This window comes from Pezoporus wallicus, unplaced genomic scaffold (assembly GCF_028554395.1).
Source record: "Pezoporus wallicus isolate ANWC-B61680 ecotype Strahan unplaced genomic scaffold, APGP_CSIRO_Pwel_v1 contig_11611, whole genome shotgun sequence".
Lineage (NCBI taxonomy): Eukaryota > Metazoa > Chordata > Aves > Psittaciformes > Psittacidae > Pezoporus > Pezoporus wallicus.
The window spans coordinates 1-25312 of NW_026642499.1; the positions used below are offsets into that span (position 1 = coordinate 1).

A 25312-nucleotide genomic window follows, 5' to 3' on the forward strand; every position below is an offset into this window, starting at 1 on the left:
GCGTCCTGCAGCAGCTGCGTGTCCACCTCGTCCGCCGGGAGCTGCACGTAGCGAACCACGGAGCCCCGGATGAAGCAGTTCTTGACCGACAGCTGGGGGGGCGCCAGAGACACCATGGAGACCCCATAGGGACACATTGAGATCCCATATGGACCCCTAGGGGCACCCCTGGACCCTGTGTTTGGGTGAGAGACCCCAGGACCACCCCCAAAGGACTCCAGTATCCAAGTGGGGATGCACCCAGGGACCCCCCCAGACCCTATAGAGAAAAATAGAGGCCCATAGAGACACAAAGACCCCCAAAAACTCCAGAGAGACCACATGGACCCCCCATAGGCCCCACGCACCCTTCTTAACCTCCTGTCCCTCCCGATAATCCCCTCATAGCCCCCATGGAGGGGGCCCCTCACCATGTGCGGGTACTTCTCGGGGTCTGTGACGCTGATGTCCGTCAGCTTAATGTTGAGGTACTGGGGGGGGGGGGGTGTGGTGTGTGTTAGAGACATCATAGATCCCCCCAGCCCAACAGATACCCCCACTGACCCTCCAGAGCCCCACAGATACCCTCCAGAGACCCCAGGATGTCCCCAGAGCCCCATAGATGCCCCCGGAGTGCTCCTCAGAGCACCACAGATGCCCCCAGAGCCTCACAGATTTCCCCAGAGCCCCATAGATGCCCTCAGAGTCCCCCCAAGAGCCCCACGGGTGCCCCCTCCCTGCCCCACAGCCCCCCATACCTGATCCACTGAGTGCAGGGTCCCACAGATGCTGCAGAGAGAAACAGGAGCTCAGGGGGACTCAGATGTGGGGCTCTACAGAGGGGACTGGGCTGGGGAGCCTATAGGAGGCTGTTCATGGGGGCTATAGGGAGTTATGGGGGGGATGGGGGGCTATGGGGTGTCCATAGGGCGTCCATGGGGTCTCTATGGGTCCGTGCTCACCTGAGATCGTTCTTGAGCTCCACCACCACGTCCTTCCCCACCAGGGACTTAAAGAAGGAGTAGAAGAGCTGCGGGGGGGGTCACCGGGAGGTCACCGCGGGGTCACGACCCCCCCCCCCCCCCCCGTTTCCCCCGGTCCCGCTCTCACCATCACGGCCGCTGCGGAGCCTCCCCCCCACCCAACCTCCCGCCAGCCGCGCGCCCCGCCCCCTTCCGCTGCCGGGGACACGCCCACTTCCCGCTTTGACCACGCCCCGTCTCCCGCCGCTGTGGCCACGCCCCCTTTTCCCGCCCCTCCGTGGCCACGCTCTCTTCCTCCGAGGCCACGCCTCTCCGGACGCGGGGGCAGCGCGGGAAGTGACTCACCCGCCCCCCTCCTCGGGAGAAGGGCAAAGGTCAAGAGGAGGGGCCCCGGGGGGGGAACACGCGCACGTGTGTCACGTGTCACGTGTGTGCCCCGTATCACATGTCACACATGTGACACATGTCACGCATGTCACACATGTCACACATATCATACATGTACACATGCCCTCCCCATAACTCCCCATGGCCCATGTGTGACATACATGTGCAACATGTACCCCATGTCCCGTGCCCCACATCTCATGTCCCATGTCCCACGTCCCACATCCCGTGTCCCACGTCCCGTGTCCCGTGTCCCTCCCATCCCGCACATCCCACGCTGGGCAGGACCCGGGTGGGGACGGACCGGGCCGACCGGCCCCGTGGTGGCCCCGTCAGCGGCCCCGTCACCCTCCTGTCACCCATCACTGTCACCAGCACCGGCCCCAGCTCCCGCCATGGGCATTTAAGGGAAGCCCCACGGTCCCACAGCACCCACAGGACCTTCAGGTGAGCAGGGACATGGGGCAGGGGAATACAGGGATATAGGGATATGGGATACGGGATGTGGGACATGGGGTGCGGGTCTGACCCCCATGTCCCCCGCTATGGACTAGGATGTGTTCCGGTGCTCAGTGTCTGGTGAATCTCCTGCGCTGGATCTGGGGCATTGTACGGCGCCTCTGGGGAGGGCACGGAGGTGAGTGGTACCCATGGGGGGGTATGGATCCCATGGGGGGGTATGGATCCCATGGAGGGGTATGCATCCCATGGGGGGGGTATGGATCCCATGGGGGGGGTATGGATCCCATGGAGGGGTATGGATCCCATGGGGGGGTATGGATCCCATGGGGGGATATGGATCCCATGGGGGGGTATGGATCCCATAAGGGGTATGGATCCCATGGGGGGGGTATGGATCCCATAAGGGGTATGGATCCCATGGAGGGGTATGGATCCCATGGGGGGGGGGTATGAATCCCATGGGGGGATATGGATCCCATGGGGGGGTATGGATCCCATAAGGGGTATGGATCCCATGGAGGGGTATGGATCCCATGGGGGGTATGGATCCCATGGAGGGGTATGGATCCCATGGGGGGGGTATGGATCCCATGGGGGGATATGGATCCCATGGGGGGGTATGGATCCCATGGGGGGTATGGATCCCATAAGGGGTATGGATCCCATGGGGGGCGGTGGCACCCATAGGGGGGACACCATGGGGGGGGTCAAGGTCACCGCTGACCCTTCCCCCTTTCTCTCTCCCCCCACACACAGTGACCCCCCCGCCTCCCCCTGCAGCTGAAAGAAGGACCCTGGTGCCGGACAAAGAGGACTGAGCCCGCCCCCCCGGACCTGACCCCCCCCAATGGGGACCTTGAACCCCTCCGTAGAGACCCTGAACTCCACTGGGAGCACTCCAGGCAATAAATACCCTTGAAGCCACGTCCATGTCTGTCTGTGTGGGAAATGGGGATCCTCATCCCCATCCTCATCTTCATCCCATCCCCATCCTTGTCCCCATCTCATCCTCATCCCCATCCCCATCCCCATCCCATACTCATCCCCATCCTCATCGCCATCTCATCCTCATCCCCATCCCCATCCCATACTCATCCCCATCCTCATCCCCATCCAATCCTCATCCCATCCCCACCCTACCCTCCTCCTCATCCTCATCACCTCCCCATGATGGCCATCATCACCCCATGGCAATGGGGGGCAATGGGAGGCAATGGGACGAGGACCCCTTGGAGATGCCCATAGATGGGGCTGGAGTGCCACCCTCTCTATTATCAATGCCAGGAAGATATCAATTAGCTCTAATGACCCTGATGAGCCGCACCCGGCTCCTCCATGACTCATTCCCTGCCTGATCCTGGCTCTGCCCCATCCCTGTGGATCCACCCCATGTTCAGTTGTTCCCACGTTCCATGGACATCAGGAAGAGTCTTGAGGCAAACCCAATCCCGACTCCAATCTGTTTCCCACCCTTTGCATCCCATTTGCCCATTGAACTGGTTGCACTGGGCTGGGGATAGGGCTGCGATCAGGATCCCACCCGGGATCCCGGCTCCCGGTGGATGCTCCAGGGAACCCCTGGAGGAAAACCCCCCAAAACTCCCGTTTTTGCAGCGTGATGGGAATAAATGTGTGGGTTTGGGATAAAATTAGGGGAAAACGGGATCATCTGGGGCTTGGTAGGAGAGAAGCGGCAGGAGCCGCTGCTCCCACGAGGGGGCTCCCGCTCTCCATAGACCCCGCTTTTCCCTGGGATGTCAAACCTCACCTGGATTGGGAAGAACGCACATCAATGGCCTCGAATTCCATTGGGAATGGCGCTGTTAACCCAGTCCTCGCCTCCAGCCAGGAAAACGTTTAAGATAGTGTGAAAACGTTCCAGGAGACCCCAGATCAGTGCACGAATTCCCATGTCATCCCAGTTCCCGTGCTCCTGGTGCCTGGAAAAGTTGGATTTCAGATAATAATCGGAACAATTGGATATTATGATTAATATCCCATTAATACGGGTCTGAGGGAGATGGTTGCCTTAGGAGGGGATAAGGGATAAAATGGAATAAATGAGATAAATAGGATAAAATGGAATAGGATAAATGGAATCCACAGGATAAAGCAGAATGTTTTAACTTCCAAACGTTGCTCCTAATGCCCTTCCCAAGAGCTGGCATCTGCCCCAGGGTAAAGGAAGTAAATGGGAAGAACTGGGACACTTTATCCTTGGAAACCTTCTGAGCATCCCTGGTTATTCCTCCCTCCATCCCGATTTATTCCTCTATCCCCATCTGCATCCTCTGCTCCATCTCGTCCCCATAGGGGCAAATAAGCCCCTATTGATTGGATAAATCTCTAATGATCCGTATGGATTTGAGCCGGGGGAGGGTAGAGGGATGGGGCGGAAGGTTGATCCTTGGGGCTGGGGTGGGGGGTAGGAAGGGGTTAAGGTCCCAGTCCCTTAGGAAAAGCCATCGGGAAGCTGCTGGGTTTGGAACAATGGGAGGAATAGCCCGGATGGCAGTTCTACCCCCTGCGGGGTGCAGGGGAGAAACCCCCCTGATCCCAACCTGAAGCCCCATTGGTGCTGCGATTCCCGGCGCCGGGAATGGGATCCTGGGTCAGCCATCACTTGGCATGTGCTGAGGTCCCATCCGCGCAGCTCCATTGGTGCTGCGCTTCCTGGGATACTTTGGTTGGAGCATCCCACACTTTATTCTTAGCCGAGCCCTCGGTCCATCCAGAGGCCGGGAATGGGCTCAGGGCTGCGGATGCTCCACCCTGGGACAGCCCCGGGGCTTTTCCAGCTGAATGGGATGTATGGATGGGCCATCAGGAGCCGCTGATCAGGAAGGGGGGGTGTGGGGGTGTAGGGGGGGGTGGGGTGGGGGGAATGTTGATTCCCCTGGGAAAAGGAGTTTTTCCATAGAAATGGGCAATTGGAGCTCGTATTCCCCGTTTTTGACCCGATTTCTCCCGGGTTTGATCCTTTTCCCGTGCTGGTCCCTTCTCCCTGCTTCCCAGTGGGTTTGGTCCCCAGGGGTGTGGTGGCTGGACCTGGATCCGCAGGGATGAGCATCTCCAGGTCCCGGTTCCCCAGGGATGCGCATCTCAGGTCCCAGTGCCCCAGGGATAAGCGTCTGGTTAAAAGGGGAGTAAAAGCGGGATAAGAAAGGGAAACGACGGGATAAAAAAGGAGGGAAAGAGGGAAAATCAGTGGGAAAAGGGGGGGGGGGGGAAGGTGAGACTCTCGGAAAAGGCGTTTTCCGCCCCAAAGCCGGTGGGGGGTGGGTGGCTCCCGCCGGGTCCCTCCCCCCGTCCAGGCCATGGCCGCGCTGGAGCGGGCCCAGGTACGGGGCGTCCGGAGCCGCGTTAATTCCGCGCCTTCTCCCGCGTTTGTCCCGTTCCTTCCGCGTTAATTCCCGTTCGATTCACTCCGGGAATAGCGCAAAACCGCGCTTTCTGGTGGGAACTCGTCGGGATTCGTTCGAGTTCGCACCTTTGGGTCTGGTCGATTCGGATGGGTTCGAGTTCTGGGAAGAAATCTCGTTTGTTCCTCTTTTAACTTCAGTTTTTCGGGTTTAGTTTTAATCTGAGTTTAATTATTTGGGGGGGGGTTAATTCATCATTTTTTTAAAAATTTGGGTCTTCGGGGCTTGGTGGAGTCTTTTAAATTTTAATTTTTTTATATTTTGGTCCTTTGGGGGCTTTTTTTTTTGTTTGGTCTTTGGTTCTTTCCAGGTTTGGGGTTTTTGGGTTTTTTTTTGGTCATTAGGACTTTTAAAATTTATTTTAATTCTTTTTCATTATTATTATTTTTGCTTAAAACGATTTTTTAAATTTTGATTTTGTGGGCTTTTTTTTTCTTTTTTCCTTTTTTAAAAATCAATTTTTTGGGCTTTTTGGTGTGGGGGTTGTGGGGGTTTTGTGCATTTCTCTTCCCTTTCCCCTCTCTGCCGGTTACGATTGCTCCCGGTTTCATTCCGGAGCTCTCCCCACATCCCTGTCCCCATCTCCCCTCAGGTGCCGGAGGCGCTGCTGGAGGTCACGATTCCCACCTCCATCCCCAGCGCGGAGCAGCCGGGTCCTTCCTGCGCCCCAGCCCCGCCAGGTAGGAACGCCCCCCCCCCCCCAAAAAAAAAAAAAAAGGCTGAAATTGCCCCCAAAAGGGTTAAAATTGCCCTCAGAAGAGCTAAAACTGCCCCCAAAAAGTTAACAGGGACGATCTCTGGTGGGATGGGGGTGTCCTAGAGGGATGGGGGGGGTGGTCCTACCTGGACCCAGACCCACAGCGCCCTCTCCTGACGGCTCCTGGCCGCTGCAACGGGACTCTTGGGGGGGGGGGGGGGGGGGGCGCGGGATGGAGAAGGCTCCAGGTCTCTTCCAGCCGGGAAACAGGAGCTGTGGGATCAAGGTGAGAACTGGACATCCAGAGCTCTTGGTGGGATGGGGAACAAAGCTTCGAGGTACCTGCTGGTTGTTGAGCTGCTGCACAAGGGTGGCATCACTGCTTCTGCTCTTCCAGGTGTTATCTCTGGGGTTTTCCAGCCCTCCCTGAGTGTTCCCAGACGGACAATCTCCACCTTTCCCCTGCTTTTGGTCTCAGGGCTGGTCTCTTTCCTTATTCTTTGAGAAGCCTTCTCCATCACCTTGTAGGCACACCCCACATATCCCCCCCCCCCCCCCCCCCAGGAATTCCCTCCCCGGGAGACCTGGATTCTCCTTTTCTTCCCAAAGAGGGCTGAGGGTCAATGCCTCCTGATGGTCACTGTCCACCCATTGCCATCAACCTTCACAGGCTTCAACGTGTACAACCCGGCCCTGCTGCAGCAAGGGGAGGACATTTGGATCCCGGGAATCCCGAGCTCCGAGGAGGAGGAGGAGGAAAGGGCCAGACCCCTTCTGATGCTGTGGTCCAGAAGCAGGAAGCAGTGGAGGAGCTGTTGGGATGTCGGAAGGTCCTCTGCATCCCTCACATCCTCAGGTAAAGGACCTGGGGGGGTTGGGTGCTTCAATCCATCCTTTCCCAAGGGTGGATTCCCTTTATCCTTTGGGTGCTTCTCCCCATCCATCCTCAAGGGCAGATTCCCGTTATGCTCTGCCTTATCCCAGCAGATGATGGATGGACAAGCGACACTAAAGAAGACAGCTCCTACGGAGACGATGGCAGGATGATGAAGAGATCCAAAGGCAGCATCTCCGTGGGCTGCAAGCCCCATGGGAGGAGATCATCTTCATCCGGCTACAACAGGAGGAAACCTTATCCCAAGACGCCGCCAGAGCAGCACAAGTGTGGGAAGTGTGGGAAAAGCTTCAGCCGCGGCTCATCCCTCATCCGGCACCAGCGGGTCCATGTTGGGGAGAAGCCCTTCACGTGCTACATCTGCAGGAGCAGCTTCGCCTGCAGCTTCATGCTGCAGGACCATCAGCAGAGCCAGTGCCAGAGGAAGCCCCACAAGTGCCCCACGTGCGGGAAGCGCTTGGCCTCCACCAAATCCCTGCGGAAGCACCAGCGGCTCCACGGAGAGAGCATGGCGTACCGGTGCTCTGAGTGCGGGAAGGCCCTCACGTCCAAGTCGTCCCTCGTCACCCATCAGCGCATCCACACCGGGGAGAGGCCGTTCCCATGTCCCGATTGCGGGAAGAGCTTCATGGCCAACAAGTCCCTGAAAAAGCACCGCAAGATCCATGTGGAAGGATCCCTCTTTGTGTGTCCGGAATGCGGGAAGAAGCTGATGTCCAAGTACACCTTCATCACCCACCGGAGGCTCCACACCGGGGAGAAGCCCTTCGAGTGTCCCGACTGCGGGAAGAGCTTCGCGGGCAGCAAATCCCTGAGCAAACACCGCAAGAGCCACATGGATCATGGCCCCTACAAGTGTGCTGAGTGCGGAGAGACCTTCCCAAAGAGGTCCTCCTTCATGGCCCATCTCCGGCAGCACCAGAATCTGCCTTCAGACGCCTTCTCCCGTGGGAAGCTCAGGAAGGTGAGGCCCCACCAGTGTCCTGATTGCGGGAAGGGGTTCCGGGACAGCACGAGCCTGCGGCGGCACCAGCTCGTCCACACCGGGGAGAAGCCGTTCAAGTGCCCCGAGTGCGGGAAGTGCTTCCGCGCCAGCTCCACGCTCATCATCCACCGCCGCATCCACACCGGGGAGAAGCCCTACGAGTGCTCCCAGTGCAGGAAGTGCTTCACGTCCAGCTCATCCCTAAGGAAGCACCTGAGGAGCTGCAAGGAGCTGCTGGGAGCGGGCAGTCGGTGACTTGGGTTTGGTACCTTGGGTGTGCAACTTGGGGATGGGTGGATGCATAGATGGATGGATGTGCACAGAATGGATGAGTGATGAATGGGTGGATGGATGAATGGACACCCCATCCCTCCCGTAAACACCTTGCAACGTTGATTTCCACCTTTCCTCCCTGCACCCTCCCCACCAGAGCACGCTCTCAGGACCAAGCACACGGTTGTGGGTCACAGCACGGGGCTGGTGCATCAGGAATGGCTGGAGGAGATCATCCAGCTCCTCCTTTGGAGCCTAAAGAGCCTCTTTCCATCTCCCACCTTCAAAACCACCTGAAAAGGATAAAGCCCATCCTGAAGCTGAGGGGTCCCCCCAAGATCCGGATCTTCTGTTCTCCAGACACAGGCTCTCCTCCCCATTTCCCCCCTCATGCTCTATCTCATTTGAGTGGTGTTGCTGCCACCCAGACCCACACCATGACAAACGCTATGGGGATGGGAACCTCCTCTGTGTGTCCCAGCTTCACCAAGAGGGGCAATAAATGAGCGTGGGTCTCCAGGAGTGTGGGGTTGTGATTTGATAGGGGGAACCCTCCATGGTTCCTCCATCTCAATGGCTCCGGCTGCTCCTGGAGCAGGGATGATGCTCCTGGATGTGGTTGTGCTGGAGGTTGAGAACTGGGGACATGGGACATGGTCCTGGTGGAGCTGGGGCTGGAGAATCCGAGCCCCCATCGTGGAGACGGAGAGGACATTCCTGGTGGCAGGATGGCCTCGGGCTGGGGGGGGGGGGGGGGGGAATTTCAGGTGTCAGAACACACTGGGGCTGTGGGATAGGGGTTAGCACCAGGAGTGGGGATATCCCATCCTCAGTATCCTTATAGATGGGCTTCTGGAGAGCTCCCAGAGGTGGCCCAGGGTGGGGAGAGGCACCAAGGGGAGTTTCACCACCTGTTTTCCACAGGGAATCACATCCTTCCCAGGGGGATAACTCAACCCTATCCCCTTCCTCCCCTTTTTCCCTTTAAATACTATTGGGAATGTCACAGAATTCCCATTTTCCCCCTTACTGTCACACACGAGGAGCCCCAGGTTTCCCTACGGAGGTAGCGTGGCCGAGCGGTCTAAGGCGCTGGATTAAGGCTCCAGTCTCTTCGGGGGCGTGGGTTCGAATCCCACCGCTGCCAGGTCCTTTTTGGGCACCACTGCTGCCACATTTGGAGGGGTTGCTCCCAACCCCCCCCCCCCCCCCCCCCATATCTCCCAGCCCATCAGACGCCCACAGACCTCTGCTCTGAGTGTGGAGTTAAACAAATTCAGTGGAATTGAAGCTGCGAATTGATCCCTGCATGTTGTTCTTCGGGATGGGGGAGCCTCATCGCTTCCAGAACACAGGGAAAGCCGAAGCATTGATCTATGAACAGGAGCCCTCTGGGGGTAGCCAAACCCCCTTTTCCACCTTCCCGCCCCCCCCCGATAAATCCATATCCATGTCGCTGGTTCGCCATCGCTCCCATCCCCATTGCCCCCCCTCCACATCCGTGTTGTCCGTGGGTCTCTCTATGGGTCCATCCCTGGGTCAAGACCAGTAAACCCCAACCCATACAAAGCCCCATCTCCCCTTCACTCCGTGACTGGCGCCAGCATCATCCCATAGGAATTTAGGGAACGGTGTGGATACAATCAGTGCTGTTCAGTAAAGGATGCTCCGGAAGCTGGGATGCCCTATGGACACGGGATGGGGCAGGACGAAAACAATTGCCAAGAGAATTCCAATCAGTTCTTGGGAGCAAAACCGTTCTCTTACAGGGAAAAACAAGAAGAGCAGGAGCCCTCATGGGCAGAGGCGGAAGCTGGATCCCTTCCCCAGCCAGAAGAAGGGGAAGACGCTCTCCCCCCCAAAGGAAGCCGTTGGGAAGATGAACACGGGGGGGTCCCCCTCTGCCAGGTAAAACCTCACCTTGCCCCCCTCATAATCCAACACCACCCGCACCCTCCCGGCCCAACCGGTGCTGGGAATGGGGGTGACGGGGTCGGTGAAGGCGCAGAACTGGCTCCCGCAGCGCCCCATGGCCCAAACCCCTTGATCCGGCCGGAACGGGATCCAGCCCAGTCGGGGCACGGAGCCCCGGGCCACCCCCAGCGCCCAGGCGCCGGCCCCGGCCACCCCCACGGCCCAGTGGTGCGCTCCGGCCGCGAAGCCGGGGCTGCCCAGGACGCAGCAGGAACCATTGAAGCGCAGGGGGGAGCCCGGCACGTCCTGAGCCGTGCGCGACCACTGCGCCCCCCGGCGGTCCCGGGACACCACGAGCCGGGGGCTGGCGGTGGAGGGGTCCAGGGTCACAAAGGGAGCTGGGATGGAGGGAAAGGGAAGGGAGAGGGGCGTCAGCACCCAGGAATGGCCCGTGATGGACCCAGCACCGCGCATGGCCACTGGGAGCAGGGACACCCATGGAACCATGGCATGGTTTGGGTTGGGAAGGACTTAGCATCATCCATAGGGCAGGGACACCTCCCATTAGACCAGGATGCTCCAAGACCGGTCCAGATGATGACTCATCCAAACCTTTTCCATTCAACCTGTCCCAGTGTCCCACCACGCTCATAGGGAATAACTTCTTTACATCCAACCCAAACTTTCCCTGTTCCAGTTTAAACCCATCACCCCATAGTTCCTGATGTCCAACATCCATCTCCATATCTTCCTGATTGCCTCGTGCTGGAGGACCCCTCTGTAGCCCCAGGAACCCCAAGGCTCCTCATTCCCAACCTTTTTAAGCCCAATTTTGCCTAAAAATGCCTTTTCTGGAGGCACTTTTCCAAAGGTCCTCACCTCTTCCATCTCCTCCTGGGGATGGTCCTTGCTCCTTCTCCAGTTCTGATAGCAAGGTGTCTATGGGATGAAGAACAAAGGTTGAATGGATCAAAGGATCTCAGGTAATGCTCGCTCCTGCTTTTCCCGGGAAAACAGGAAAACCAGGATGAACAGGGTAGATGGATCCATCACCCCCTGTACCTTGGAATGTCCCCAGTACGTCCTTAAGGACGCAGTTCTGTTGAGAGATGACCTGGAGCTTCTGCTCCAGGTCCTGGAAGGTCTCCGTTATCCCCCGGGAACTGTCCATCTCCAACCTGGATGTGACCTTAGTTGTGGGGCTGGGACCAAGCCTCCTGCACCCCACATCCTGTGGGGATGGGGAGGAGCTGGTCGTCCCCAGTGTCCCCGTGTCCCAAGCTGGAGATGCCCACAAGACACTTGGGTCCCATTGCCCCAGTGGCCAAGAGGAGCCGCCTCCTTGCCTCCAAACCTTGTTTTAAGCCCCGCCTTGAAGCCGGAATTCCCATGGGAATGGTACCCACGAGCCTACCCATGGGACACGAGTGGTGGAGGAGCACGTACCTGTCCACAGCACTTCGGGCATCCTGGGATAGAGACAGGGAGGGCCAAGCCTCATTCTCCCACCTCAATCCATTGGGAAAGCTCCATCCAAGGCAATGCCAAGGGGGAACATCCCACCTGCAGGAATGTGCTCCCAGGTCCCTGAAGCTGCTTCTCCATCGCACAGATGAGGACATTGAGGAGCGAGATCTCCCCCTGGATCTTGGTCTCCTCCTGCTCCTGCCTCCCCATGGCCTCCGTGTCCAGCTCTCCCAGTTGGAGCAGCAGGATCAGCTCCTGATCGCGCAGGAAGCGGCGCAGGCGCCGGAATTCCAACACAACCGCCTGCCTCTGCAGCTCCGTCCGTGCCTGCGGGACATGGGATGAGCATGGATTGCACTGGGATAACACCGCAGCTCCTAGGGATGAGGGCATCCACGTACCAGGTAATCCTGGCATCGCCTCTCGCCATGCGCCTTCCGTTCCCAAAGTGCTTCCTGGTGGGTCCTGAGCGTCTCCAGGTCCTTCCGTGTTTGCTCCTAGAAAAGTGGGTTGGGAGGGTATCCAGCAGGATTGGGAAGGGTGGGATGCTTGGAAGCAAATGGGCACAAGGACGGAGAAGACACAAGAGAACCAGTCTCATTCTCACATGGGATAAACTGGAATGGGTTGGGAAGCGTCCTTCAAAATCCATCCAACCCCTATGAGGGACTCAAATGCCTGCTGGGATTTAGGCTCAGAATAACCATTTTCCTGGGTTTAGCACCAGGCTTGGGGTTATTCTTGTCTGGATCCCCCCAGTTATTCCCATGGGGATAAAGCCCAACTGTAGGGAACATCCAAGCTGCCTCCAAGCCTGGGATCCTGAGGAGCACCCAGAAACCCCTTAAGATGGTCAGGAAAGGAATAACCTCATTCATGGAGCTGCCTTTGTCCTGGATGGGCTCTTCTGTGCGGAGACCTCCAGAAGTCCTTGGTCCATCATGTCCGGAGCTGGATGCCTCCGCATCCCATGGGATCCTGTGCCATGAGCAGAGCTGCTCCTTCTCCTGGCCTTCATCCAGACCCAGGAGCTTCAGCTTCTCCACCAGGTGCTCCAGGTGCTGCTTGGGCTGGAAGCTTCCTTTCCTGACATGGTTCCTATGGGCATCTCCAACGGAGCAGCACAGCCGGGATCGGGATGTTCCACCTCCATCCTGGCTCAGGGGACCAGGATCCTCATCCCTTGCCCCAGATGGACCAGAGGCCATGGATCCACCACTTCTTGTTCCCTTAGCTGCCTGCATGACATGGAGAGGTCTCAGCATGGAGCATCGGGAATCTCCGAACTCCTTTGGATGATAGTTTGGGAAGGGAGGAGTTGTCCTTCAGTAATCCCTGGACTTGGGCATCCATCTCCATCCATAGGAACCAACATGATGGTGGGAACCATCCTTTCATCCCCAAACTCAGTCTCCAACACGTCCCCCCATGGTGGCTTCTAATGGAGCAAAGCCAAGGCATAGCCCTCCCAATGCCCACAATCCATGGATTTAGGGTCTTCCTGTCCCTGGGACCATCCCGAAGGAGCCACTTACCCCGTTGGCAGCAGCTCCTGGGTTGATTCTAATGGATCCTGGGGTTCTTCAGCCCATGGGGCTCCTCTCCAGCTGCGCCAGGGCTGCCTGGAGCCGGTCACATGCAGGATACAGGGATAAGATCATCCCTATTTAAGGAAACAGGCGAGGAATGTGCTGCCGGGACACGGCTCACTCCTACCCCTCAGGGGCCCCACTTGGACTTGTCCATCCCTTCTCCTCCCACTTGGGTCTTCTCCAGCCAACCCGCCCCATGGGGCCACCTCAGTGGGCAATGATGGAGCTTTGGGGTACTTGGGGTGAGATCCTGCCTAGAATGATCCCACATGGAATGATCCAAGGACAGTCCTAACCCTGGAACCAGCCGCATAAAGCAATCAAATGCTCTGGAGAGGCTCAAGTGGTTTATTGTCCATTGGGAAGCACCTGCTGGGTGTCCAATTGTGGGGTGGGAGCCATGGTTCAAGGCTCTTGGAGCATGTAGGGATGGAAGAGGGATATCACAGGGATATCAAGGATATCAAAGGGATATCAGGGGACAGTGAGACGTGCATGGTGATGACCACAGTGTCCATCAGTGATCTCCCACAGCCCCCAAGGCTCTTCCATGGCTCCTCCAGCCCCTCCACACCAGGATGGTCACCGGCGCAGGGAGATGGAGCCCAGCTCCAGCCAGAACCAGGGCCGGAGCAGCTCCCCACGGAAGGATGCCGGAGGGAAGGTGAAGATGGGGACTTGGTTCTCCACATCAAAGAACCTCACCTCTCCCCACTCATAATCCAGAGACACCCGGATCCTCCTGGGCACCCGTGCCACGTTCAGGGCAGTGGGGGGGGATGTGAGGGCTCTGCTCTGGAAGCCCCATTGCTGCAGGGCCCAGATCCCCTCCTCGGGGCTGAAGCTGATGGGGCCCTTCCTCTTCAAGGAGGCCCTGCTGACGCCGATGGCGCAGTACTGCCCCTGGGCCACGTCCACCTCCCAGCAGTGCCGCCCGGAGGAGAAGGATTCGCAGCCCAGCACGCAGGGATCGGTGTCGAAGCGCTCGGGAACGTCAGGAGGCTGCTCCAGGCGGAATTCCCACCGCACACTCCGCAGCTCCGGGGACACGATGAGGCGTGGATGGGCTGTGGCTGGATCCAGCGTCACCTCCGCTGCAGAGGGGGAAGGGAAGGGGGAGGTTAACCCTGGAGCTGCTCCTTGTCTGGGACCGGGGTCCTCTGGGACATCTCATGGGTGTTTTGGTGTCATCTTGGGCATCTACAGGGGTTTTAGTGCCTTCCTTGACATCTGATGGGTGTTTTGGTGCCTTCCTTGACATCTAATGGGTGTTTTGGTGTCGTCTTGGGCATCTACGTGGGATTTTGGTGTCCTCTTGGCCATCCAGAGGGTGTTTTGTCTCTCAGGGCTCCCTGTGGTCCCTTCCAGAGCCCCATCACTCACCCATCGCATCCTTCTCCTCTCTGCCAGCACTCACCCATTGTCTCCTCTTCCTTCCCTAAGGACACACACAAAGCACTCACAGTGCTGCCGGGGGGGATCCTGGAGCCAGGGGGGGGATCCTGGAGCCAAGGGGGTATCCTGGAGCCAGGGGGGTCACTCACTGTGCTCCTGGAGGCACCTTCCTTCAGAGGAGAAGCCAAAGCCCTGTTACCATTGGGACATTCCTGGCCTTGTTTCCCCATTTCCCAGGTGATCCCATGATGTCCATGGATGTGGAACACCCACAAAGCCACATTCCCGCCCTTCCAACCCCCCAGATCCTCACTGGCTGCACCCAGGGTCACTCACGTGCTTTGGCTTTGTATTCCTCTGAGAAGAGAAGCAAAGGGAAAGGTCAGTGTGCGTTCCCAGAATTCCCAAAGTAATCCCAAATTCCTGTGCCCAGGGATTAGCATTGCTTGGATAATGAGATAAGATATGGAGAAGGGAAGGCTTCAGGGAGACCTTGGAGCAGCTTCCAGTGCCTAAAGGGGTGACCTGGGAAGGGGCTTCTATAATGACACATAGGGATGGGATGAGGATAACTGCTCCCGAAAAGGGAAGAGTTGGATGGGACAATGGGAGGAAATTCCTCACTCTGAGGGTGGTAGGACACTGGAACGGGTTGAATGGAGAAGGTTGGGATGCTCCATCCCTTCAGGGTTGGAGCAACCTGCTCCAGTGGAAGGTGCCCCTGCACATGGTATTGAGTTGGAATGGGATGAGCTTTAGTCCCTTCCCACCCATTCCACACATCTCTCTTCCATCCGAGGCACTCACCGAGCTCTGCTGTGAGCTCCTCTGGAGAGTCAAGAGGAAAGGAAGGATTCCCATGAGAATTCCCAGTGCCAGGATCACACACACAGAGGTCTCAGGCCAGACCCTGCCACTCACCAATCCTCCTCTCCCGGGTCTCTATGGAAAGAGAAGTCAAAATCAATCCAAGTTATTCCCAGATGGATTTTTTCCAAATCCAAATCTCAAAGTGTGTAGTTGGAAGCAGGAAAACACTCACCAATCCCTGCAGACAGGTCACCTGAGAGAGAACAAATTCCAACTGATCCATCACCATCATCATGGCAATGGAAGCACAAGTGTAGGAGCAGGGTGGAGGTGGACACGTACCAATCCGGGCATCCCGTTGTCCTAAAGGAAGGAAAACAGATGGAAAAGGGAGGGAAAATGAGTTATTCCCCAGTTTTTGGGTGTTCATCCTGAGATGATGAACTGATGTTTTGCTGTTCCATGTAGAGAACTGACATTCCCATTTAGCCCTGGCTATCATTCCCATATGTGCTTCCCTCATCTTCAAGCAAAGAACCAACTGGCTCCCACTAACCCCAGCCTAAATCCCAAAGGGTCCACCCTGGTTGGGGTAGGGAAGGGACTCACCCAGCTCCACCGTGAGTTCCTCTGGGAAGAGCAAAAGGAAAAGTAGATTTAATTATGGTTCTTTCCCCCTTATAGATCCATCAACCAGAAGTTTATGCATTTTGGGTTGTATTCCAATGGATTAGGAACCACTGATCCCCATGTGTCCAAACCATCATTCCAAAGGGATTTGGGATGCTCGGGGAGAAGCACACATTGAGCAGCCATGGACATGGAGCCTAAGGCTCCTTTATCCCATGTTAGAAGGGAAGAGCTCCATTTCCCTATGGAAGAGCAGCACTCACCGATGCGCGTGCTCTGCTCCGCTGGGAATGGGAAAAAAAGGGAGAAGAAACAAAGCTTCAGGTTCTTTGCAGCACCCACGTTGCAAGTGGGAGAAGAGCAGGGAAAGGGGAATAGCAGGGAAAGGGGAAGAGAAAGGAGGAAAGACCAGGAAGGACTTACCAAGCTCCTCTGTGATTTCCCCTTTAAGGAAGGGAATAAAGGACACAATTAGGATTCCTGGGCTCAAGCCTCATCTGAAACTTCATGAACAACCCCAGTATTTCAACAACCAAGTGGGAATCTGGTATTTGGGTGGGGGGTGGGAAGCTCTTCCTGGGATTGGGATAACGCAGCCGGAATCTGCCCGCTGCAGACCCATCCCAAGCACCCAAATCCACCCAAAAGGAGAACAAAACCCACCTATTTGTTTATCCCGTTCCTCTAAAAACAAGGAAGAAAATCAAGATTAGGATAATAAGGGAGAGAAACCATGGATTTCCATTGGGATTTTCTCCTTCCCTACTATTCCCTTCTCCTTCCCTACTATTCCCTTCTCCTTCCCTACTATTCCCTTCTCCTTCCCTATGGGAAGACCCAAATTTCCTCCATATCCACAGTTAAATGGTGGGGAAAAGCAAAAAGCTGCTATTAAGGATGAAGTTCTGATGTTCACATCACTGATTTCCCATGGGAACAACCTTGGAGCTTCTAACCCAGCAGAATTCCAATCAGGATACCAAGAAGTGGCTTACCCAGCTCTGCAGTGAGCTCATCTGAGAGGAGAGAACCAGGGATGTGCATCAGAGCAGGGAATCCAGGCAGGAAGTGCTCCTGCCAAGGCAGGAAGGGGAATGGTGCTCACCTCTTTCCAGGTCACTGTCCTCTGGGAAGGGGAGGAGAAGGGGAAGAGAGAAGGGGGGAGAAGGGAAAGAGAAGGAAAAGGGGAAAGGAAGGAAAAGGGAAGTGGAAGGAGAAGGAATGAGAATTCCTCGTATCTTTTTCCCCTTCCAGCTCCATCCCTCATTTGCTGTCGTTCCCATGCTCTGACATTGGTAGAGCCCCAGCCCTCGGCCCATCCCAGTTTTCCAGTTGGAAGGAAGCTGGAGCTTTACCAAGCTCCTCAGAAGATTCATCTGCAGTGGAATGAGATGGATCCATTAGTGTTGATCCATTATAGAAGCCATACTGGGCCTACCCAACCCCTGAGGGGCAGGAACAAAGCACTCACCAGCTTCCTGCTCCCTCAGCTCCTCTGCCAGAGGGAAAAGAGGGAAAGGAAAAGGTGAGACCTGGATTTGCCCTTTTCCAGCCCCATTTCCCATCCCCATCCCAGGGTCTATCCCTTGGCTAGTTTTCCCTGGTGTTATTTTAGGCCCCTTGGCCCTCTGCTGTTATCCCCAAAAGTAGATGCCAAAGGATGGGAAGAGCCAAACAGAGCCACCACATCCCCATGGATGGATGTGGGGAGGTTTGGAACCAGCTTATCCAGCTCTGTTCCAGATTCCCTTAGAGAGAAGGGGATAAAGTTAGGGAAAAGGGAGAGGAAAAGGGGAAAGGAAAGGGGAAGGAAAGAATTCCAGAGATAAAATCTTGCCAATATAGAAGGAGCAGAAACTCTCACAGGGATTCAGGGAGAGGATCAGATTCCTGGGACATTCCCCTCCGATTCCTGCCATATTCCAGGGACCATTTCCCCAAATCCATCTATTTGTTGGCATTAGGAGCCACATGAACCACTTCCCTCAGGGCAGGATGTACATAGCAACTTACGGATTCCTGAATCCTGGCTCTCTGCAAGAGGAAAGAGATCCCAGTTAATGCCATGACCAGCCCTTTTCCCATGGGATTTATGGCCAGGAAAACACGTACCCAGCAGCTCCGTGAGGCGCCCTGGGAGCAGAGAGACATGGATTAGGTCAAGCATGGACTTTCTGATGCCAACATTATGGATTATACACTTTATAGGGATATATTTATAATGGAATATGATTATTATCCATTTAAGAATCTATTTAGGGCACATAAGATACAGATTTAGGACATAAATCACATGATAGACATGGAATATGGAGAATATCAATACATTATCCACATAAATCCCATCCCAGGCACATTGGGACCAATTTGACACCGGCCAGATTGGGATCCCCCATGAAAACCTTCATTTATGTCCCCTTTCCCCCTCCCTTTTCCACTTTTCCTCCAAACTGAAGTCATTTGGAACATTCAAGCCCCACATTTGGGGTTCATTCTCTTGTGTTTGGGTTTCCCAGGGAATTCCCACAGGGAAACCCCTTTCCCACTGTGGATATTGCATTTAGACCAAGTGCTGGGTTAGTCACGACCCCCCCAGAACCTGGAAAGGCACTTACGGATCTCAGCTTCGTTTTCCCCTGAACGAAAAAGAATAACGGGAATAAATCCTAAGGAATTCACAGTGTATCCCAGAGCACCTCTTGGGATCTTGGAGCACTTCATTCCCACCCCTATTCCCCTTCCAAACCCCTCGAGCCTCACACAATGAACACTTGTGGGTGAGAACCAGCCCCAGGCATGACCCAGGAAGAATCCAGATGGGATTTATAGGGGGAACAAGTGTCTGCATCCATGAAACCCCCCCAGTGCTGGTGCTCCCCCTGGTATTCCTGTTCTGCCATCCGGGATGTGACGGCTGTGTCCTTCCTTCAGCCACAGCTCGTGTTGCTCCTGAGCTCATCCCTAGGAATAGCAGTGGGATGGAGCTGGGAATACTTACGGATGGTCACACCCCGTTCCTCTACAAAGAGCAAAGAAAGAGACAGAAATGAGCTCAAATGAGATCCCAGCTCCAAAGGTTTTTCCTGGAGCTGGGGTCTGATCCCTAGCACTGCTTGGAAACGGGATTTGGGGGGATAGTGATCCCATTGTGTCATAGAATCATAGAACCTGTTATGGAATCTATTACATGGTCCTACCATAGGGTCATCTATCCTGCCATATAATCAAATATCCTGTTATACATCCTATCGTATAATCATATATCTTATCCTATATCCTACCATATAATTGTATATCCTGTTACATATCCTACCATCTATCCTACCATCTCCCACAGGATCCACCCACAGGCCCATCTATATTTCACACTTTTATCCCAGCTTTTGCACACATCCTCCTAAACCCAATTAGAACAGGAATTTCCCCTTAAGGACCCCAGATGGGCAGGAAAACCTGGGAAACCCAAGGAAATCTCCTTGTTGAGCAAAGGGAATTCCTTACCAAGTTCCGCCGCCTGCTTCCCTGCAAACAGAGAGGAAAACCCACAGCAAAGCAGGGGTCTGGTGCTGTTCCTCTTCCTCGGGGACAGAATCCCAAGGGTGGATTAAAAAGAGACACTTACGGAGCTTCCTGCTGCATTCTTCTACAAAGCAGTGGGAATGGGGGGTAAGCACACCGGGATCTGCATCATTCCCACCTAACCCAGGGTTAATGGAGAAGGGACTTACTGATGTCTGCAGTGAGTTCCCCTGAGAAAAGAGAGGGAAAACACAACGGGATTTATGGAAAAGCCTCTGGAATTCCCTAAATCCAGGTTCTGGGAAAAGGGAGGTGAAACCCACCTATTTTTGTGTGCTGCTCGCCTGGAATGGAGGGAAAACAACCAGGATTTACTTCCATGGCTCCTGCCCCTCACCCTTCATTATCTTATCCCGTAATCTGGAATACCAAGTGCCTCCTGCTCTGTGTTATTCCCATTATATACACGTTATTCCCATTTCTATTTTTTTGGGAGGGTTAAAACTTCCCCATCTCAGCCCCTATGATGCTGTTTCCCACCAGCCCCCAGAGGCAGAGCCCAGTCTGGGGCTTGGATTGAGGATTCCTTTGGGAAAACCACAATTTTATAGGATTTAATATCCCAAATCTTGGATATTTTGAACCATTTCAGTAAAAGATGACTCAAGTCATTAAAATGTATGGAAGTTTAATGAAAATCAAGCATTGGACTTACCCAGCTCCACCGTGAAGATCCCTTCAAGCAGAAACAGTGTTAGATCCCATCTGAGTTCCCAAACTCCATGATCCCAGCTCAGCTCTTCCCATGGGAATTTCCCCCCTTCTATTTTCCTTTCCCCTCCCCTTGACCTTTGGATTCTAACTTCCCAAATGAAGGAATTCCAGGATCCCTGCAATGATGGGAAGCATCAGCCCTGGAGCAGGGAATGTCACTTACTGATCGTCGCGTCACATTTAGCTAAGACAAAGATAAGGAATGAGATTCACATCAGTTTTCCAGGTCCATTTTTCCCCTTTTCCCCTCTTTTTCCGGCAGGAAAGTTACTCACTGAGTTCTGCAGTGAGTTTCCCTGGAAAGGGGAGAGAGGAGGGTATTGAGATCAGTGTTCCCATCTCCTCTCTGGGCACAGTGGGAACAACTCCCTGGATGCAGCTTACACAGGGTTGGAGGAATAACAAGAGTGTGGAATAATAGTGGAAAATAGGGAAGAGGGGAAGGAAGGGAAAGAGGGACCAGGAAATACAGCAGCGAGGAAAAGCACCATTCCAGCAATGCCCATTTGGGGGCGATGGAAGGTTTGGGATACAGAAACACTGGAAAACTGGGGAAAGTGGTGCCCAGGAGAGGAGATCCCTTGGGAACAGGCTGAGGAAAAGCCACCCGGGACCAGATTGAACCCAAAAGCACTTACGAAGCCTCGAATCCCGGTCTCCTGCATGGAAAAGGAGGGAAAAGGCTCAAATCCATCATTTTGGGGGTGGTTTGTCCCTCTTCCCAAAGGACAAAGGCCAGGAGGTGGGAGCAGCTTTCCTCCCAAGTCATTCCATACAATCCATGCCGGGAATGGGAGGCTGAACCACACTTACCCAGTAGAGCAGTGAGGCGCCCTTTGGGACCAGAGGCAAAGAAGAGGCATCAGGTGGAGCACAGGGACTCAAAGTGGATGTTTCCAAGCCCAAAAAGCCAGAGTTTGGGATGGAAAAGAGGGAAAAGCACTCACGGACTTCAGCGGCGAGTTTGGCTGAGGAGGGAAAGGATATTCCTGGTTATCCAGGAGGGGTTTAGGGAAAAGCCAAAGCTTAGGCTGAGACTTGCGGGGAAATGTTCCCATTCGGTATTTTTCCCACTCAGATTTGCCCAAAATCTGGGTTTTTCAACTCAAAACCGCATGAATAATACTCACTGGTTTTCCGATCACGTTCCTCTGGGAAGCAAAGGAGGGGGAAAAGGCAGGAAAATGGTTAATAAGTGATTTCCTTCCCTATTCCTGGCATCCCTGGAGCACTCAGATTGGGAAAGCCGCTATTCCCACCCCCAGCATCACCTTGAGCTGAGGGTTATACACTGGAATTATGTGTTGTGGATGTTATTCCATCCATAAACCCTCTTCCAGGTTTCCAGCAGGATTTCTCCCTCTGCTCCTGTTCCCCCCCCCCCCCCCCCCCCCCCATCTGAGGAGGAATTCCACTTACTGATCTTGGCATCACATTCACCTAAAAGAGCCAAGAAACGATCAATCACTGCAGAGACACCAACAGCTCTTCCCAGCCCTGTTCCCTGGGGTTGGAATATCCCAAAACGGAGCTTTGGGAAGGGAGAAACCTCTTTTAAGACACTTATCCCTCCCCGATCCCGCAAAACACTCTGTTTTCCCAGGTTTTCCCATCCCCAGCACTTTGCATCCCAAAGGATAACTTTAAGGACATGAAATCTCCTTACCCAGCTCTGCTGTGAGTTTGCCTGGAATCAAAGGAAATAAAGGAATATTAGCCTTTTAAAATCCACCTTGGTTTCCCTATGGATGTGCCAATGGCTTTCCCAAGGGAAAAGTTGTATTGTAACTGCCCCATGCTGATGGGAATGAGCTCAAAGAGGCTTTGGGATATGGGAAAAGAACCATCCCTGTATTGATGGAAACAGGGATGAACTATGGGAAGCTGAGGCTGATCAGAGCAGCCCGAACTCCACTTCTGCAATGAGACAATCCCAAACCCTCCCATATATCCCCCAAATCCTTTAGGAACCAGGTCCAGAGCACACGGGGTGATCTGGGCTGTGATTCCCACCAGGAATGAGAAGTGGAACTTACTGATTCTCCTGTCCCGTTCCTCTGAAAGGGAAAACACCAAAGGTCAGGGAATGCTCCACCACCCCACCCCCCCCCCCCCCAACATCCTCCATCCCAAATCCTGGAATAATGTGGAATTACACCATTCTGTGGAATGGGTTGAGGTTATTTGTAGCCCAGATTGGAGGAAGGAGTGTTTGAGGAGGGAATAACCACCCCTTTCCTAAACATCCCAATGGAACAAAGGCGAGAGGAAGCGAAGCACTCACCCAGCTCGGAGGTCAGGCTGTCTGGTTGGAAATACATGGAAAAGCAAGGAATGGTCAACAAGAGGAGAAGAAATCTGGGTTTTCACCAGGGATGCTCCTGCCCTGTCCAGGGCTTTGGCTTGGGAATTCCCTTTGTTCTCACTATTTGGTTTGGGATGAAGGGACCTCAAAGCTCATCCAGCTCCAACCCAATGCCATGGGGACACCTTCCACTGGAGCAGGTTGAAGGGACGGAGCGTCCAAACCTTCCCCATGCAACCCGTTCCAGTGTCCCACCACCCTCTTCCCAATATCCATCCAACTCTTCCTTCTTCCAGGTTAAAGCCATTCCCCTTGTCCTGTCCCTCCATCCCTTATCCAAAGCCCCTCTTCAAGGTTTCCTGTAGCCCTTCTAGGCACTGGAGCTGCTCTAAGGTCTCCTGGAGCCTCTGCTGCTTTTGAGGGATAACAGGGAGAAACCAGGAATAAACCCCTGGCAAATCATCTGATCCCAATCCACAGGAACCTGTCCAATGGGAATTGCATCAGGACTTACCAATTTCTGCTGTGAGCTCACCTGGAAGCAGGGAGATAAAGCAGGATGAATGTTAAGGGATGATGGGAATCTGACCCATTGGAATCCCTGGGTAAGGTGATGGGCAGAGCCTGTGCGAGTTGGGGTGCGGATGGGTCCCAGTGCTCACATGGGATCTATCCAACAAGGAATTCCCTATTATAGGTGTCCATATGGCAAGGATAAGGATGATACATACCAATCTCTGAGTGTGTTCCTACAGTGAACCACAAGAGAAGAGAAAGCTCTGGGTCATTTCCCACATTCCATAGCTGTTTTCCTCCTCATACAGGACACAATCTCTGCTCCACGTGGGTTTATCCCTAATTATCCTCTAGGATTAGCTGCCCTAGGGAGGATTTACTGCTAGTTCTATGCTTTAAGACCTTTCTGCTTGTTTGGAAGCAGAATAACCCTAAAAAGCCACTTGCTCTCGGCAGTATTTCCAGGAGGAACGTGGCTCTGAGAGCTCCAAATTCTCAAATCCAGGAAAATGGAGTCAATAAAGGGAAAGATAAAGGTAAAAGAAGTGCTGTAGGAAGCAGTAGCAGTAGGAAGAGCCCTTAAAGAGGAGGAAACTCACCATTTTCTGTGTCACATTCCTCTAGGAGAGAGAAATAAAGCCAGGTCAGCCCCAAGCTCTCCAAAGGGAGCTTCAGGAATGCTTGGGAATGCGGCAGGATTGCAGGGACCAGCCCCTCCTCTGCTCCAGGAGCATTCCCATCAGCCCAGCCCCACTCACCCAGCTCCGTGTCGCTCTCCTCTGGATGGGACAAAGAGAAACAGAACCGGTTGGTGATGGTCAGTGGGGATGGAGCAGCACGAGGAGGGAAGCACTCACCAGGGTCCTCCTTCAGCCGCCCTGCAAGCAAAGGGGATGTGAGGGCAAGGCTCCAGCACCCGGAGCACGTCCTCAGGGATAAAGGGGCAGGAAAAGGCACTCACTGATCTTTGCATCCCATCCATCTGGAAGAGAGGCACAGAACTGAGCTCTGGTGGCAGCGGATGGGACAAAGCAGCCCCACGCCGGCCACGAGCATCACTTCAGAGTGGGACTAAAGGATCTTAACGTCCCTTCCAACCCATGCCATGATGGACGGTCCCTTCCAACCCATTCCACCTTGGAGGGTCCTTTCCTTTCCAACCTATTCCATCTTGGAGGGTTCCTTCCAACCCAAACTGTTCTAGGATTCATGAGCCTGGGAAGAGGGAAAACCACTCACCAAGGTCAGCATTCCTTTTCCCTTGAAAAGAAGAAAGGGAAAGAAGGGAATGGGTTTGGGGCTGGCTCTGAGCCTCATCCCGCTGGAATCAGCACTAAGAAGAGCAGCTTAAGGAGAAAAGTGAGGCTGGAGCACCCTTGGGAATGGCAAAGCGGGATTTTTGGAGCTACAGGAGCCACACGTTGTTAAGGAATAGGTTTTTGTCTACCTGAGTCCATCATCCAGTTCGCTTCCCAACTGGAACCTCCAACAGCTCTGCCAGCCTGTGGGGATGAAGGGAACATCATTAGAGCATCCCTTAGGAACACCAGTGGTGGAGGGAGAGCTCCATAGAGCTGTGGAGCTGCTCCTTGTTTTCCCCAGCTCTTAGACTTTGGTAGGTATTAGAATCCAAGGATGGGATTGCCATGGGAATGGTGCAGATCCCACCCTTTGCTTCTCCTCATCCGTTCACCAGAGAGGCCCAATTCCATAATGGAATTCTCCCTAAACCACTCAAAGCAGGCAGAGAAATCATCATCATTCAATTTAGTGCTTGTCATCCTAAACCTTCCTGGAGCTGCAGGGTGGGAACCAGCACCCAATCCTATTGGATTCTTCTATAGGATCCCTCTTTCTATAGGATCCCTGCTTTCAATCCTTCTGCTTCCCAGTGCCATCAGGGGCACTTCCAGCACTAAAGGTCCCTCTTGCCCCAGGCTGCTCCAGCACCATATCACATTTCTCCTGCTCCCTCCCAGGAAGAGCCGCATGGAACAGGATATCCCAATCCCATGCTCCCTCTGGAGCTTGTGGAAGGGCATAAGGCTCACCAGGACCTGATGGCCTTCAATGCCAGTGTGGGTCTCTCCGGGGCCGGCTCCGTGGTGGAGGCTGTGGCTTGTCCCAGGAAGCGGGACTGGGAGACGCCGTGTGTCTGGAATCGTGTCCCGGGCAGGACAACTGAGCCGGGCCAGATCCCATCTAATTATAGCGGCTTTAAATGCCGAGGGTGGGGGGGGATCCCAATATGGATATCACAGGAATGGGCTCCTCTGGGGAGGGGACAAAGAGGAGGTGCATCTCCCA

The 25312-nt window shown here is 54.6% G+C and overlaps 4 protein-coding genes, 1 long non-coding RNA gene and 1 other non-coding gene across 6 annotated transcripts; 3 read left to right on the forward strand and 3 right to left on the reverse strand.

Moving 5' to 3' along the window:
* Window positions 1-5: 5 nt before the first annotated feature.
* On the reverse strand, window positions 6-1142 carry LSM2 (LSM2 homolog, U6 small nuclear RNA and mRNA degradation associated; the record flags this gene model as incomplete). Its single annotated transcript, XM_057430745.1, has 5 exons — window positions 1090-1142; window positions 942-1009; window positions 738-768; window positions 411-470; window positions 6-92 (listed from the first exon to the last, which is right to left on the reverse strand). Coding segments are annotated over exons 1-5 (249 nt in total), but the record flags the coding sequence as incomplete, so codon positions are not given.
* A 558-nt stretch (window positions 1143-1700) lies between these two features.
* On the forward strand, window positions 1701-2735 carry LOC130610671 (uncharacterized). The gene is made up of 3 exons (XR_008975093.1): window positions 1701-1796; window positions 1904-1986; window positions 2568-2735. It is a non-coding gene; the product is annotated as an uncharacterized LOC130610671 (long non-coding RNA).
* Window positions 2736-5128: 2393 nt separating this feature from the next.
* LOC130610672 (zinc finger protein OZF-like) lies at window positions 5129-8065 on the forward strand. Its single transcript, XM_057430741.1, has 4 exons — window positions 5129-5152; window positions 5826-5913; window positions 6601-6786; window positions 6918-8065. Exons 1-4 carry the CDS (start codon window positions 5129-5131, stop codon window positions 8063-8065), a joined length of 1446 nt encoding a protein of 481 aa, XP_057286724.1.
* A 1083-nt stretch (window positions 8066-9148) lies between these two features.
* On the forward strand, window positions 9149-9230 carry TRNAL-AAG (transfer RNA leucine (anticodon AAG)). Its single transcript has one exon. It is a non-coding gene; the product is annotated as a tRNA-Leu (tRNA).
* Window positions 9231-9868: 638 nt separating this feature from the next.
* LOC130610685 (uncharacterized) lies at window positions 9869-13081 on the reverse strand. Its single transcript, XM_057430759.1, is given in 8 exon segments — window positions 9869-10395; window positions 10877-10936; window positions 11060-11343; window positions 11345-11466; window positions 11561-11791; window positions 11866-11961; window positions 12334-12702; window positions 13000-13081. Coding segments are annotated over 7 exon segments (1650 nt in total). The 5' UTR covers window positions 12673-12702; window positions 13000-13081; the 3' UTR covers window positions 9869-9877.
* A 460-nt stretch (window positions 13082-13541) lies between these two features.
* On the reverse strand, window positions 13542-15415 carry LOC130610684 (butyrophilin subfamily 2 member A2-like). The gene is made up of 5 exons (XM_057430757.1): window positions 15259-15415; window positions 14788-14808; window positions 14601-14621; window positions 14474-14494; window positions 13542-14150 (listed from the first exon to the last, which is right to left on the reverse strand). The coding sequence occupies exons 4-5, from the start codon at window positions 14475-14477 to the stop codon at window positions 13639-13641; spliced, it is 516 nt and encodes a 171-aa protein (XP_057286740.1). The 5' UTR covers window positions 14478-14494; window positions 14601-14621; window positions 14788-14808; window positions 15259-15415; the 3' UTR covers window positions 13542-13638.
* Between the last annotated feature and the right edge of the window lie 9897 nt (window positions 15416-25312).

Bases quoted from the DNA above. Each gene is read 5' to 3' on its own strand.
- LOC130610672 (XM_057430741.1), top strand. From the start codon at position 5,129: ATGGCCGCGCTGGAGCGGGCCCAG. The intron at 5,153-5,825 runs GTACGGGGCGTC...ATCTCCCCTCAG, and splicing joins CCGCGCTGGAGCGGGCCCAG to GTGCCGGAGGCGCTGCTGGA. The intron at 5,914-6,600 runs GTAGGAACGCCC...CAACCTTCACAG, and splicing joins CTGCGCCCCAGCCCCGCCAG to GCTTCAACGTGTACAACCCG.